This window comes from Eulemur rufifrons, chromosome 2 (genome assembly GCF_041146395.1).
Source record: "Eulemur rufifrons isolate Redbay chromosome 2, OSU_ERuf_1, whole genome shotgun sequence".
NCBI lineage: Eukaryota > Metazoa > Chordata > Mammalia > Primates > Lemuridae > Eulemur > Eulemur rufifrons.
Genome location: NC_090984.1, coordinates 59,724,700 through 59,741,542, shown reverse-complemented (window position 1 = coordinate 59,741,542; position 16,843 = coordinate 59,724,700). Strand labels below are relative to the sequence as shown.

Below are 16,843 nucleotides of genomic sequence, written 5' to 3'. Positions count from 1 at the left end.
ATGGAAACTGGGAAGTTGGAGAGGCATCTGAGTAGAGAGACAGTGTTTTGAAATTGAGATGATAATGAGGTATTGAGTGAAAATGCCAGGTGAGAGCTGGAGGGAAAGGGCAGGATCTCAAATGGAAAGTGCTTCCTGACACATAGCAGAAACTCAGTAAGTGGCATCTATTATTATGTGTTATCACATGTACTGCATAGTATTATAATCGGTGTGCACATTGACCTGTTTCTCCCACTGGACTGTGAGCTCCATGAAAGAAGGGAATTTCTCTTGGTCATTTTTGACTTCCCAGTGTGTAGCACAATGATTGGCACATAGTAGAGATTGAGTATATATATATTTTTTGCAAGATGAGAACATAGGACAGTTGAGACGTAGGACTTGGGATATGTGTAGTATTTACTTGTTAAGGATATGGAGAAGGACGAAGAGACAATTCAGGATTATTTTCCTTACAAGTTGATGCTGACTTTGGAATTATAAAATAATATAAATTTTTAGAAATTTGAAAAGTTTAAATGAAAAGCTTATATATTCTAAACATTACCCATTTCATCAAGATCTGTTTACACAAAGCATCAACCAATGATTTAAAAAATTTCTTCTTTATGTGGGTTATATCACCTTTCTCATTCTTAAGTTGTATATTTGTGTTTTCTCTCTTTTCTCTTAACAGATTTTCTGGAAATCTTGACTTTATTTATAAATTCTATTTTGTTTTGAGTTTAAATTAATTTCCACTTTTATCATTAAACTTTTCTTTATTTTTTGCTTCTTTTGCTTATTTCTTGAATTATAATATTTGGCTCCCTTGTTTTACTCTTTATTAATAAATGTGTATATTTTCTTATGACTATTTCTTTGACCAAATCCATAGATTTTTATATGTAGTACCATCATAGTGTTAATTTAAAAAAATTTTTTAATGGCTTGCAATTTTAACTCTTAGTTCTTTCATCTAGAAATTTGTTCAGAATATTATAAGTGGTTAATTCTTTTATCCCTCGTTTATTGACTATCTCTTAATTATTAATATCTACCTTTATTGCATTGTGTTCAGAGAATGTGGTTTGTATATGAATCTTTCCTATTTCTTTGAGTCACAATATATGTTCACTTTTTTTGTAAATATTCCATAGCTATATCTTTAATATAAAGTTATTTTTCATCTTCCTCTCTCTTTCTCTCTGAGAACTAGATATAAAGTTTCCCCGCAATTAATATATTGTCAAATTATTCTTGTATTTCCAATAAAGTTTGCTTTATATTTTTCTGATACAATGTTGTTTGTTGTTTAGAGAAGATGACTCTAAACACTCATTCAATGATTGCCACTAAATGTGAAGAATGTTCTGACAGGAGACATACAGGGTACTGTGGGAGGTTTAGTAGGTGATTATATCTGAGTCAAGGGGGCTAGGAAAAGCCTCCCCAAAGAAGTAACATTCAAGCCAAGATTGGTACATTTTAGGATCTGAAAGCAAACAGTATTAAGCAGGGTCTGGTAGGAAACTTAAGGCATATTGAAATCGTGTAATTTGAGAAATATGGCACAAGTTATAAAAATATAAACGTATAAGCAAGGTGTAGGGAACATGCAAGAGATAGTGCTATACCTTGGGACCACCATCACTACAGACCTTGAATGGAAGGGAGATAAAAGGGCTATTTGGAGAGGCCATCTTAAGGAGCTGACCTTGTGACTGTAGGTTAATGTTAGCCTGTGTCAGTCCCAGAGAGAGGAATCTGAGAGAATATATACCCTGACCTTATGCTCCTCCTTCTCTCTGATCTCTGTGGGTGCTCACCTTGGGGAAAAACCTACAGGAAACCAAAAGGCAAGATAACTCATTGATGTAGTCTCTACAGACTGGTCTGGTCACTGGGGGTATAGAGCAGGGGAGGAAGGATGGAGAGAGGACCTGGAAAGACAAGCCAGAGATACTAAGTGCACAGTCCACTATGGGTGAAGAACAGAGATGGGAGATGAGACCAAAGCTGTAAGCCAGAGGAAGGAAGGCATTGGGAGCTTTGGCAACGAATCTGGATTCTATCCTTTGGGAAAGGGGAAGTCACTGATTGGTTTTAAGCAAGAGAGAAAACTGATCACATTTGTATTTTTAAATAACTCTAGCTAGAGTGAGGAAAACACATTAGAGGAGCTGCGGGCTTCATTCACTAGGGTGAGAACACAGAGAAGGAAGACCTATAAGTGGTGAGATGATGAGCTCGATCCTGAGCGTATTGAGGCTGAAGCATCTAGGTGGGTCTGCGCTGATGAGGGTCTTCGACAGAGATGCAGATTTGTCTGCCTAGGGCAGTTAAATGGTGGTTGAGATTAAGGAGTCAATGAGATTGCCTAGAATCTGTGTGTAGCACAGAAGAGGGGTTAGGAACCCCAAATTTCAAAACATTGGTAGAGGAGTTATAGCCTTCAAAGGAGAGATAAAGTAGGAATGGCTAGTAAGGCAGGAGGAAAACCTGGAGAACTTTAGGAGGAGAAGTCATGCTCTTGAATTGACAAGTGAACTCTCTGGCATCCCCTCGGTGAGTCAGGACAAGCTTTTGTATTCAGGATAAGATTAGTGAGGTCATTTTAAGAAAGAGACAACTTCACACTGACCTCTGATACATTCTTTTCATCTCCAGTAGTGACTCTAATGTAGAAATATGGAACCCTTCCATGAAGACGTGGATTAGAGCGAATTTGCTTCATGCAAGATCTCCATGTCCACAGATTATATTTTTTTAAAGCATCTATTCAAAGCCAGAATGTGCCAAGTGGTTGTGGAAAAGGTATGACAGTAATACAGTCCATGGAATTTGAAATTTTTACCATAAATTAATCATCCACCTTCATTTGCCTTCATGACTAAATCCAGACTATTGCAAAATAATTAGGAATGTTTCAAGAGATCTGGTCCATTAGGTTTCTTCTGACAAGAAAATCTTTAAATATTAAAATATCAAAATATATAAATAATGCCCAGCTACCTTTTTGCCCAATTCAGATGTATGTGGAACCAGGATTTTATAGCTTAGGTATCAAAAATTAATTATCTGATTTGGTGTCGGAATGGCCTTATATGTGCTAAAAACCAAAATTCTAATACAAATAGGGAGTGAGCCTGTGTTCAAATTTTATTAATGTCCTTAGTGAGAGAACCATTAATAAAAAGAGCTGATTCCACAAGTGCTTACAGGAAAAGGATATACATGCATAGATAGGAAAATAAAAAATTGTTAGTGTTGATACTATAATTTGGGGTTAATTTCTCTTCCAGGCTATGAACTCATAACACTTCTTCCATTTCTGTAGGTTAACCTCCAACCCACAGGCATGTAAAACATCTGAGCCTTTTCTCAGTTATGGATTGCTGGGTAAACATGCTGTGACAACAAAGTTATATTCCCGAAGAACGTCAGATAAATGCTTACTTGAAAATGCTCTTGCAGATAGAGAAAAAAAAATCTAGCAATCATCATTTTTCTTTTCTCTAAGATTGAGATAGCTTTTTCTTTCACAATGTTATTAATAAATGACCATGACATTTAAAACTGCCTTTCCCAAGATAAAGATACATGTTCAAATGACTTTGTGTCATGCAAGAACTCAAACTCCCGTAATTTTCTAACTCATCAGGAGCCATTCTTGCAAGCCAGAAATGTCAAACAGGTTTTAGGAAATTTATCAGGTTTATTGAAACTCAGGGCTCTTTTCTTCAAATCTCCTGCTGATTCTCCTCAAACTTCATCACTTAATGAAGACTCGCTGAGAATGAATCAGTAATATTTAGAGTGGTATAATGCAGGGACTTTCAAATTAGGGAACAGATATGTATTTTAAGGGAATCAATTTCCAGATCTTCAGCTTCCCTATGTAACCTTTTCTAAAAATGATCTGCCTGAGAACTTGACTGTAGTTCTCATTTCCTATCTTTATTTCACAATTCTTCTCCAACCTTCTTCAAGAAGTCTTTCTTTGCAGCATTGCCCTGTGGTTTAAAAACCTCTGGGGCATTAAGCAAAGGGACAATTTATTTGTGTCAAGGAAGCCTCCTTTAATTAAGGCACCATAAATATGACCCCAGTTATTTTAAAGAAATGCATTTCTAAAAACTTTTTGCAGTGTTAAAAACCTATTAAAATTGTAATATACTTACATTGTTTTAATCAAAGGTACATTAACAATAATTGTATTCATAACTCAATCTAGACAAGTAATTTTTTAACAATTAGAGCAGTATGGGCAGAGGATATCAGCAAATAATTTCAATTTCGTACATAATTTTTATTGCAAACATTTGGGTGATCAACAAAAGACTTTTAAACAAAAATATATTATATTAAAATTAAATTCTGCAGGAGAAGTTGAATGAAAATATGATTTCAAGTAAAGAAAAGAGCAATATAAAGTCTTCAATTGTTAATGAAGAACTTGTTCCTGAATTTTAATTGGATGTTGATGGGTATCAACTCACTTTGGTATTAACATTGCTTTGAGTATGTTTAAAATCTATTCTATGAGATTTATTTGAAAATGTTGATATTTATAATATGATGAAATTTACAACGTTTGCAGCTATTTAAACCTTTAAGCCAATGATAAGACATTTTAGAAGTCATCTTAAAAATATGTGACGGTTATAGTTTTCCAATGTCTAAATAGCATTAGTAGTTGGCCTACACACAGGAACACACTTTGATGACAATGCAGGAATTACTGTCAATATATGTTTATGTTCAGTCCCTTAAACATGCTTTAAGTTTGTGTGTCCTACAGTTTTTGGTGGAAAGTATCAATCCTATTGAAATTCATGCAGCTTCTCGAATGTTTCCCCTTAGACCTGAATACGGATGAAGAAAGATGGAACAAGAGACCTTTAGATCCGACATCACTTACCTTTTTGAATTTGCAGATGTTATGTGCAGGAAATTATCAAGCAGTGCAATTCTGAGCAACTGTAGAGGAGGCATGTGTGGCAGATACCCACTGGGTTATCTGCTTTATCCCGTTTATTAAGCAGCAAGTGTTTCCTCCTATCAAAAGAGGTTTAAACTTTGACTGCTGTATTTGATGGAAAATGCTCTTTCCTGCTGTCACAGAGAGAATGCAGCTATCAAAGAGGCAAGACAAAGAGCTCAAGTTAGAGAGGCATTAAAGCTCCATGCTGCTGGTTTTGTTAACAACCAAAGCAGGCTGAAAGTGTTAGTAAAGAACATTGGTGGGAAGTGCAATATCCATAAGGATTAACTGATGGAGTCACAATACCTAAGGGTTCTGCTCTGACCAAGTTCTTAAGCAAAGACTGAGATTATTATAGGCACAGAAGCAGGAACTGGGCACTCTAACCTAGGCAGTGGGGCAAAAAATAATTTGGGGCAGAGGAACAATCAGATTAGCTCATACTTATTTATTAAACTTTTATTTTATGAATACCTCTAGATGTCAATTTTTTGGGTCTTTTCCTCTTGTTTCTTCATTAGCCTGCATCAGCTCTCTCTTACCTAGTAGAATATCTGTTATAGTACGGTATTATACATGTTGTGTTTCCCTTCAAGGCAAGGATGATATTTACAACGTTTACCCTAATATGTAATAACCATAGGCACATTTCCCCTGTAACTAGGCCATATACTCAGTACATGACCTGATGCATGTGTGAATTAATTTTTGGCAGCAGGAGGCTCTGGTGGTTTTCAAATCTAGTGTACAAATCATTAAAATGAAGACAGATCAATTTTTTTTCCAAGTGAGAAAGCCAGAGTTCTAGGTCAGGCCCTAAAAATGTCTTGGGTTTCAGACTAACTTATAATAAGAAAAAAGCACTTTGCATTGAAGAAGTTTAAAATACTGGATATTCACAAGTCAAATTATTGCAAACTAATGTTTAGAAGAGCATAAATTTCCTCTGTAAAAAATGAATGGTTCTCTATGGTTCTCCTGGAGAGAGTTGGAACCCATTATATTAAGTGAAGTATCCCAAGAATGGAAAAACAAGCATCACATGTACTCACCAGAAAATTGGTTTCCCTGAACATCACCTAAATACACATCTGGGAACGACACCAATCAGATATCAGACTGAGGTGGGGGGTGGGGGAGGGGATGGGGGTATGCCTACACAATGAGTGCATTGTGCACTGTTTGGGGAATGGTAACGCTTGAAGGTGCTGACTGGGGAAGGGGGGGTGGGGAAGGGAGGGATATATACCTACATGATGGGTGCAACGTGCACGACCTGGGGAACAGACACGCCTGGAGCTCTGATTTGGGGGGAAAGGCGGTAACATGGGCAACGTATGTAACCTGCAATTCTGTATCCCCCATAACAATAAGATGAAATAAAAAAAAAAGAATGGTAATAGTGTTATTTTTACATTTAACTTCTATTAAGAAAGATAAATGAGTAATTTCCATCTTGCAATTACTACACTAGATAAAATGAGAACAGACTATAAGTATATGTATGGTACTACACTGTTTTCATGAACTTATTTCTTATATTCTATCTATATGTCTATTAAATTAATGAGATTGAGAGGCTATAGAATTTTGTCACCCTTTGGGGAGGCTAAGAGTCCAGTAGTTAAGGAGTCACACATACATTGTGTGATTCCAGACAAGTTAACCTCTTTGGGTTTTAATTCCTCATAAAACTGGTATATTAATAGTACAAATTACATAGATTTCTTGGGACTACTAAGTGAAATAATATATATTATGCACCTATCAGAATGTGAGGCACATATACATACTCAATGAGGGTTAGCTACCACTAATATTATCAACATGATATTATAATTACTATTAATTTTCAGCATGCCATGCCATCCTATGAGTTAGCTCAGAATCCTGAGTTAACACAACTATGGATGAGATGACAAAATAAAAAATGTATCACTTTTTACTTTATCATGTGTAATGAGGAAAATGCCATCAATTAATTAAGTTCATTGAAAAAAGTTTTTTAAAAAATCCTATCTGTGAATTAAGGAATGTTATAGGCATCGTTGCTATTGAAATGAATAAAAGTCTGTCCCTGATAACTAAAGTTTTCATTTCAGTGGGGCCGTAGTGAAAAACACATGTAAGTACCTCAATGTGTTAGATTTGCTACATTAGAAATATGCTTAAGGCCTCAGTTTTTTAGGGATAAAGGAGGAAGTGGTCAGTTCTACTGGGGCAAGAGAGACAGGACAAGACTTCAAAGAGGAAGGGAAGTCTGCAAACCTTTAAGAGGTTTGTGGTTAAGTAGTTAAATGTGGCTAGGCATGCCACACTGAGGGAACAGTGCCAGCCAAGGCACAGATGCAGGAAACAATTTCATGTGCTGCAATGAGGGGACTGTACAGTGGCAGGGGGATGGGAATATGGCAACACGTGAGGCTGAATTGCTAAGGAGGGACTGATTAATCCATCAGTAGATGATCTGTCACCATTTACCCTGTCAGGTATGGTAGGTGTTGGAGATACAGAGGAGGCCTCTGCTTTGATGAACTTATATTCTGAACAATCCCATTTCCCCATTTCTGTGGGAAATGGGGCTTTATTGAAGTGGGGGTGGACAGGATCTGATTTTTATCATAGGAAGATCACTTGGGTGGCTGTGAAAAGCAATGTTTGAAGGGTGGCACAATTTAGGAGAGACTAGATGAATAAATTATTTATCAGTGCAAATGAGAGGAGCTGTATGAAGACATTAGAAGGATGGAAAGGAGGAACAAGCTCTGATAAAAACCTTGATAACTGGCCTGAATCTGTAAGTAGTGGCGACTCACTGGCCCTCAGGGGTTAAGGACAAGATAAAATCTGAATAGTATTTGGGAGGCTGAGGCAGATGGATCACTTGAGGCCAGTCCTCAAGACCATCCTGGGCAACATAGTGAGTGAGACCCTGTCTCTGAAAAAAAAATAAAATAAATTAGCTGGGTCTGTGTGCCTGTAGTTCCAACCACTTGGGAGGCTGAGGCAGGAGGATCACGTGAGCCCAGGAATTTGAGGCCGCAGTGAGCTATGATCATACCACTGCACTCCAGCCCAGGTGACAGAGAGAGAGAGAGAGACCCCCGTCTCTTAAGAAAAACAAAAAACAATGACAACAAAAAACCCTGAATAGCCCGACAGTATCTTCCTTGTGTGAAAGGGAAGATTTCACTGAGCTTGGTGTCTAACCCACTTTTCCAGACAAGCCGAAGCCTGGGTGCTGAGCTGAGCTGGGGTGTGGTGTCCCAGGAGCTGATGTGTTTAGAGTGAGTGGTGGGTTTGAGAAATGACTCAGTGATCCAAATTATGACTGGGCAATTTGGCCTCCCCTTGGCCTCCCCCAGATCTGGTACTCCCACCATTCATTCTAAACGTATCTCCAACCTAAGCTCTGGAACCCACTCGTTGGACTTAATTATTTCAGCTGTGACAGTGTCATTCACCCCAAAGTGGGCAGACAGAATTAAATGCTCCACAAGGGAGCTTAACAGTGAAGGGGGTGGGGAGGCATTATTTTTTTTTCTCCGGAGAAGACAATGATTTCCTTTCCATGTTGCTGAACCCCGAACACTTCCCCGCCCCGCCCGACTTCTGCACAGACGCTGAGGTCTGAGGTTTTTGTAAACCCCTTCCTATCGTTTGTCTCGCTGGGGGCGGCGTTCGGAGAAAACACAGAAATACGTCGCGGCGTCCTCGGGCCGCGAGTCTGAGATGCTGAGACTGAACAATTTGGCTGCTTTCCGGAAGTCCACAGAGAAGCGACTCCTTCTTGCAGGCTGTTGGTCATGAGATCCTTGGCTAATAACGAGAATCATCTGCCCGCTGGGAGTCTGTTTCTGCCAGTACAAATAATAATAATTCACACTAGTGGTATACGTGCAGTCCAGGGTCACCGTCTCTCCCCGCCGCACAGACATCTTCGGTTGGGACTGAGTGACTGTCTGGGCCACACCGGGTCCTGCGGGAAAGAGCAGAGAAAGGGCTTCACTGGGGCATCATGTCAGAGACGGGAGCAGACACCAGCTGGCTCCCAGCCCCACCCACCCTTCTTCTTCTTGATCCAAACTGCAGGCAAAATCCATCAGCTTTCTCGCCCACGCTGTGTGGGCCCAATGAGGAGATTAGATCCCTGTGCTATTTTTAATCTTTCTTCCTACTTTCCAGTCCTGTTGGATACTAGTCAAGGCAAGTGCAAGTGCCTTCCTTACCAAGACAGGTGGAGACCACGAGTGCCCACACTAAGCCAGGGCACGTCATGCTGGCAGCTGCCTGTCGCAGGCTGAGACATCTCCTGTCTGATCTGAACCTTCTTATCCGCTATACGCGTGACGTCACTGCTTCAGAACAGGAAACCGGGTGGCAGGTGGGCTGCTGACGTCTCCCTCAGGAAAGCTCATCGGTGCTTTTTGTCTTTTGCTTCAGAGAATAAACCGGCGGCTATACAAAGTCAAATAAAAAAAGATGTCAGAATTGTAACTTATTCTGGGATAAAAATGGCGAGGGGAAGGAGCTGGTAAATTGTTTTTATAAAGACATAATTTGGAGAGGAGAATGAGATGAGTGGAGGATAGGAGGCAAAGTTAATTTGACTTCAATTTTCTCTGTAAGCTTCTCTCTCCCCCTCCCTCCCTCCTTCTTGCTTTCTTTTGCTCCTTGCTTCCCTTCTCCCTCCCTCCCTCCCTCCCTTTCTTTCCCTTTCTCTTTCCTTTACTTTCCCCTCCTTCCCTCCCTTCCTTTCCTCTTTCCTTTTCTCTCTCCCCTGTCTCCAAGCCAATATCAAAAAATCATCTCTAGGTTGTTACAAAATAGGTATTGGTTATATTAATCTTTGACCAAACTGTATCATTTTGAGAAATGATTACAATAATGACAATAATATCAACAACACTCAGATAGTCTGGAGAAAATTGAAACCAGGATTTTGATATCTAATTTCACTGTAATTTGCTGAAGACTTTCTTTAAAAAAAAAACACAGGATTTTGGTTGCGTCAGGGAGCTCTACAATACTGGTGGCAAGTGTTCCTGTAAGGAGTTTTGTGCCCTTCTATTAATGACATTGTGAAGGAAGAATCAGAACAATTAACATAAAATTCATTTGGGAACATTCTGTGTTGTACAGCTGGCAGCTTTTCAATGGCATCTTATTTTTCCTCATGCACGCACTCTTCTATGAGAGAGGAAAGGTCAGGAATTACAGTCTTCATTTTATAGAAGAGGCAACAGAGCAAAAATGAAAACTCACAATGCAGGGAACCACTAGTCTCATTTGCATTAATTTTCTCTCCCTATTGAATTTGTGTCATCCAATGTTAGATAAGGCCATCTCTATGGTGCAGCTTTACGTAAACTTCTTACCCCTGTAAAACAAGAAAGAGAATAAAAGACTAAATTGAAAGCTGACTTGCCATGTAGGGAGTTGTGGCCTTAATGCTCCCTTCCTATTGATTATTTCCATTTGGGAAGTGGTTAACTGAGCATTTTGCCACAGCTGTTCTTAACTTCAGAGGACTCCTCTGACCTAGACTCTACAGATAAAGGAGGGTTTGTTCCAGTTCTTTTGTTTGTATTAGGAACTTAGCCAATTCTTCAACATGAGATAGGCTTTTGCAGGTAACTTCTGTCAATGGGGACAAGCAGTGCCCTCTTCAGGTCAAAGAGATAATTACTGAGGCAATTTCTACATTTCTTTCTCTGTATGGAAAGAACTTAGTTTACACAAGAAATCTGTCTGGAAGTAATCTGTGTTAGGGGATGAAGTTCATACATGGGTGAGAAAGAATTCTCCGGCAGTGATTAGAATATACAGAATTAAATGTTTTTTTTTCCCCACAGAAAGAGAGAGAGAGAGAGGAAAAAAAAAACACCAAAAAACAAAAAACAGAGAGAGTGGCCATGACACACAGAGGAAGGAAAGAAATGTTGGGTGGTGAGGAAAATGGCTTGGTGCTTTTAAAGGGTAAAAATGGCTCCCCCCTCCAAGCTTCAGCAGACTAATTACAAAAGTGACTGCAAGATGTCAGCGAGTTCTTTCTCTTTTTCCTATGAGCCTGGGTTATCTGAATCCTTGAAATCTGTTTTTTTTTTTTTTTCCGGGGGTGGGAGTGGTGGGCAGGAACTGAGGCAGAGAGCTGGAGCAGGGAGTTCGCACCCCTACTGTCTGCTTAGGGCTCATAAAGGCTGAAAAAGAACTCAGAGATAACAAGTTAGGTCACACGTGTTTTAATTAAACAAAGCATACTTGTGAGTTTATTTCACATACTTTCTGTTTGATAGCTTATTTTTCTCAGTTAGCTAGGTTATTAGTAAGACCGCCTTTCAATCTGTTTATGAGTTTCAGATTTATATTTATACTAAATCAAAAGGCCTTGATATTTAAAATGTACTTGTTCTTCCCTTTATCACTGCTTTACCTTTTCAAAGAAACCTCTTTATTTCCCTTTATATTATTTCAGGAATATAGGATGATTATAATATAAATTTTAAGCATAATCTTAGGGCTTTATCAGCACTTACTATGTCCCCAATGTTCCAAGAGCAGTGAGGAGCGCTGAAGGGGACAGACAAACTCTACCCACACAGTGACTGTAATGAATCTGGGGAGGAAAGGTGAGTACCTTGACACAACAGCAAAATGATACACCTCAAGAAGGTATGTCACTGAGAGCTGGATTGTGTGGTTCAGATTCACTTAGTATATGACATTGGAGGAGAAGGAATTGAAGGATTTTTTTTGACTATTAAAGAAAATCCTTGGAGGGAAAGGAGGTTTCCAGTGGGCATTACAGGATTAATATGGTATAAACAGTCTGAAATATACATAAAAGGGAAATTTGGATGGGTGGAACAAACAGAAAAGAAATGCTAGAGCCAGCAATGAGTTTGAGTGCCTATGGGTCAGTGAGGAAAATAAACTAACTGGAAGAGAGGCATATCACATATCTGCAGAGGCTGAAGTTTAGCAAATGTGACCCACCTCATCATCTTTTGAAAAAATAAGGTGACATCTTCTTTTTCCCATTAGTCACTCAAGTACACACTTGCCCTTATTAGCAATCAGCCCAGTAAGGTTCAGCTGAATTCTCCTCTGTTCTTTCTCTATTAAATTTTCAAAAAAATCTCTGAATTAGTTTGGATTTCTCCCCAAAATAAAGCCTGCAGCAAGGACTCAGGCAATAGTAGTTTATTTAGGAAGCAAGAGTGAGGAAATGGGTCAAGCAATACTGGGGCTGGATGTTGCCAGAATCTGCCAAGAAGCACACAGGATCCCTCTCAGAAATGTCTACTTGCAGAACCCAAAGCTAGTGCATTTTTCCCTGGCTCTCTTGCCCCGTTGGTTGGTGCTTGCCAGCAGGGGTGGTAACTCCCCTACAGTGTAGGACCTACACTTCCAGGCTGTGCTTGCCCAAGGGCTGAGGGAGCTCCTGAGGCATCAGAGAAAGCCCTGGGGTCGGAAGTGAAAGAGCACACACAGAGTGTGCTTAATGTCAGATATTATCAGCTTGAGGTGAGTGTGAGATCCCCCAGAATTGTCTACCACAGCTCTGGCTGAAATCAGAGGTAGGCATTTAGCTGGACCACGGGCACATGCGATATGAGTTATAGTCCTCTCTTTGCACTATTCAGATGCATGCTTGCCATGTATTACTGCCACAGTGTCCCTGAATCTTCAGGGCTGTGGCTGGCTGCAGTCTCTTTAAAACACTTAATACAGGAAGGTTGCATGACATTCAGGTCTTCAGGCCTTCATTGCTGAGGGGTCTCTGTTCTTGGTCACTTTGCCCTTTTCAGGCCTTGTGGCTACAATTGCCACTTGCTGTTTTTACTGGGTCTAAAAACACCAGGAGACACAAAAGTGAAACCCTTAAGTTCCACACACATTCCTCCTCACCCTCATCGTGTCATAACAACCCAGTGCTTCATGATAATGAGGGTCAATTACTCTCCTATTCTAATTACTCTCTCTTGCCTGCTGGACCATTCACACAGGAGTTCAAAGTGACCTCGGTGGCAGTCACACCTGCAAGTTACTGAATGCCCCGGTGGAGGCATCCTTCCTCTGGGAACTAAGACCTCTGATCCAGCAGAGCTTTATGGGAAAGGGAAATATAAATTCTAAAAATGAGTTACAGGGATTGATATGGGAAGACTGTATTTTATTTCCATTTCTTGGTTTCTAAACTCTTGCCACAGCACCATATGTCAGCTAGTGGTTTAATAAATATTATCGCTTCCTGAAGGATAGCATTCTAACCACTGAGGTTATGGCCCCTGAGCTGGCTGCTCAGCCGAGCCTTTCACAGGCTGTGCCATCAACCTCCTAGGCCCTTGGACCTAGTTCCATGAGCCTAGGTCATCTCTGAAGTCCATGGTGGGCCCAGTGAATCCCCTATCTTGTTATGCCCCAGTGTCAAACCTGCTGTGTTCTAAATGGGTACCTTGTTCTGAGGAGATGCAGTTTTGGACTAGATGGACAATTGAAAGAACAGGCAACAAAATGGAAAAGTTTCAGATTCCTGGAGGTAAGAGCTCCCAGGCAAATTATAAAGATTCTCTGGATAGAGACAATGCTTAGGACGTCTGACCTGTTACCGAACCGTACAAAGCTCTGAGGGTCAAATGCAACAGTACCCATGAAGGCACTTTGTAAAACTGGAAAGCACTGCATATGTCATTATCTTTACTGTTATTTTAAGGAGTGAAGCTTGCAGACGTCCGTCTCTCTGTGTTTTTTATAGCCAGATAGAAGGAGATTTTATTCCCAAAAGACGTCAATGATTTTTCTATACCTGTTAGGCCAGCCACTCCCCGCCCCCGACCTTTGCACAGACACCGAGGTCTGAGGTTTCTGTAAGCCTCTCCTTGTCACTTGCCTCACTGTGTGAACCATGAAAGCACAGAAATACATCGCGGCGTCCCCCAGCTGTGAGTCTGAGATCTTGAGACTGAAGGATTTGGCTGCTTTCTGGAAGTTCACCGAGAAGCGATTCTCTGTTGCATTCTGTTGCTTATAAGCTTCTTGGCGAATAATGAGAATCATCTGCCTGCTGGGAGGCTGTTTGTACCAGAACAAGTAGTAATTACTCTCACTAGTGGCATATGTGCAGTCCAGGGTCACCATCTCTGCCTCCTGCACAGACATCTCTGGTTGAGACTGAGTGACTGTCTGGGCCACGCTGGATCCTGTGGGAAAGAGGAGAGAAAGCGCTTCACTGGGGTATCATGTCAGAGAGAGGAGCACACAGACTCACAAGCTGGTCCCCATTCCCACCCGCCTTTCTTTTTGATTCAAGCCTCAGGCAGCATATATCTGCTTTCTCTCTCCAGGTAGTTAGGATCTAAGAGACAAAGCCCTTCTGTTCTATTAAGCTTTCCTCTTCCTTCATGGCCCCATTAGATGCCGTTATAAATAAAGACCTACACCTTCCTTACCAAGACAGGTGGAGACCACAGCTGCCCACAGCCAGCTAGCAAGTGTCATGCTGACAGCGTTCCCCTGCAGGGCGAAAAGTCTCCTCCTCTGATCTGGGTTCTCCTCTGTGCTTGGTGACAAATCTTCAAAGCAGGAAATGCTATGACAGGTGGGACGGACAATTATGTCTCAGCAAGGAAAGTTTTTCTAACACCTTTTGGTCTCTCTTTCAGAAAATAGGGCTTTGGTTATGATTTCAAGTGAGAGTGAAAAATGTTTTCTGAGTTCTTTCAGTCTAGGAAGAAAATAAAGAGGAAATGGAGCTGGTAAATTATTCTTGATAAAACCTAATCTTGGAGAGGAGAGTGGAATGGTGGGAGGAAGCGGCGGATTCCACTCACAACAGTGGCAAACTCTGATTTTCCTTTTCTTCTTCTTCTTCCTCATCTTCTTCTTTCTCCTCCTCCACCTCTTCCTCTTCTTCTTCTTTTAAATAAAAATGACAAAGAAAATCTGATAAAATATGAACATTTAATTATGGGTGATAAAAATATACCTGTTATAATACATTCAATTTTTTATATTTTTACAATTTCTCAAGATATACAAAGAATGAGAAAAAATATATAAGCTTGTGACTGACAGAGCACTGACCAAATTCAGAGATAAGTGAAAGCAGAACATGTAGTGTCTAATTGTGCTTATAATTTCCATGGATTTAAAAAAAGCCATGTTTATGCTACATCAGGAAGCTCTGAAGTGACTATTATAGAAGTTCTCATCAGCACTAAATTGATTCAAAAAATTTAGTTTATATTTATATTAAGAGTTGCTCAATCATTCTCATTCCATTTTGAAGAAATATTGTGAATAAAGAACTTTTTAAAAACCTTACTCTGATTCATTAGAAGTTTGCATTTCCAGAGGGAGTGACCAGGATCCTTTTGTCATTCCAGAACTGGAGTTCCCAAGCCGGGAGTGTGAATGGGGGCTTGGTTACCTATCAAGTGCTGTCATAGGAGTAAGTGTTCTCTGTGCCAGAGGTAGGTGGCTGAGTGTCCCCACTCAGAGAGATGTGCAGGGAGTGGTGACATTGGGCCCAGCCCTGACTGAGGCTGCTAAAATCCCTTATGCTGCAAAACTCAGTTTGATGGCCATGGAGGAAGGAGCACCAGAGTTTCTTGTAGATCATCTTTATTCTTGTCTCATGATTTGAATTCCTGAATCTCGGTTTTGGATCCCTCAGAGTCAGCTCCAATGGAAGGATTTGTGCACAAGTAGTTTATTGCTGGTGATTCTAGGAAACATTGTTGGGAAGTGAATCAGGGAGGAAGGAAGCCAATGCAGGGTGTGCCATCCAGACAGTTACCACGACAGACAAGTGGGACTTAGTGCAGCTGGGTCACTTGGGAGACAGGATAGCACTCCCTTTGGAGTTATCCCAAATGAGGCGTGAAGAAGCTGGAGGAGTCATTTATAACCTCATTGTCCATCACTGACTGATCAAGGACTGATTTGGGGGCATTAACTCTTTGGCATTTCTGGCTTGCACTGAACATACTGCTCCCATGGCCAGAAAAAGGTTCTCAGAGTTACTGGGATTTTTGAAGAACAACGTTCAGTGCGTTGAGGTGACTGCCAAGGGGATGTGGGTGGGGTCCCAACAGCATCTGTATAGTTCATTCCTTGCTCTGCTGAGACCCACTTGTGCTCTGTCAAATCCACTCAGATATCTAGTTCTTTTTTTAAAAAAAGACAACAGAAGGGTTAATGGGACAAGTTACACTTGCTGTAGTCCATTCCATGGCTGTAATTCATATTTATTATCTTCCATATACCTTCTATACCACTCATTCTTGATTCTCTTCACCTTTGGCTAACACTTCTACTGGTCTAGATTTCTTTCCCAGGGACATAACCTAGACAAGACCTTCAACCCTGAGGGGTCTAAGCCCCTGGCTAGTCTGCTCTAGTCAGGCCATAGATGCTACAATTGCCTGTTTACAGTGATCACTGGCATAAAAGTGCTGACAGTCATCCCAGTGAATCCTCTGAGTTTTAGACATATTTTCCCAGCCCTCACTAGGCAGTAACATCCCTATAGTTTCATGATAATCAGGATCACTTGTCCCTGCCAGTGTAGTAACTCCTTTCTTGACCTTCTGGTCTACTGGCATGAGGATCCCCAAATTACCAGGCAGTCTGTAACTTTAGGTTTGGTAAAAACCTTTCTGTTTCCCTAGTAGAAGTATCCTCCCCCCTTTTCCCCTCAAAGAGAAACAGGACCTCTAGTTCAGCAGAACCTACAGTTGTGAGAACAGGAAACATAGAAGTGGGTCATTGAAAGTGGGAGTTGATGGGGAGATAGTCCTCCTTCCACCCCTTGGTGCCCAGGTCTATGTATTTTATACAACAGGGGCACAGTGTTATCTTGAAAAACAG

At 40.5% G+C, this 16,843-nt stretch overlaps 2 gene segments (V, D, J or C); both read right to left on the bottom strand.

Annotated features, from left to right (window-relative positions):
- The window catches only part of LOC138393882 (T cell receptor delta constant-like), a 171,958-nt gene extending 157,488 nt beyond the window's left edge, over positions 1–14,470 (bottom strand). The window contains 2 exon segments of the C gene segment in view: positions 13,868–14,172; positions 14,422–14,470. Coding sequence covers positions 13,868–14,172; positions 14,422–14,470 — 354 coding nt within the window.
- Positions 1–16,843, bottom strand: part of LOC138393889 (T cell receptor alpha chain constant-like) — a 273,991-nt gene that overhangs the window by 238,542 nt on the left and 18,606 nt on the right.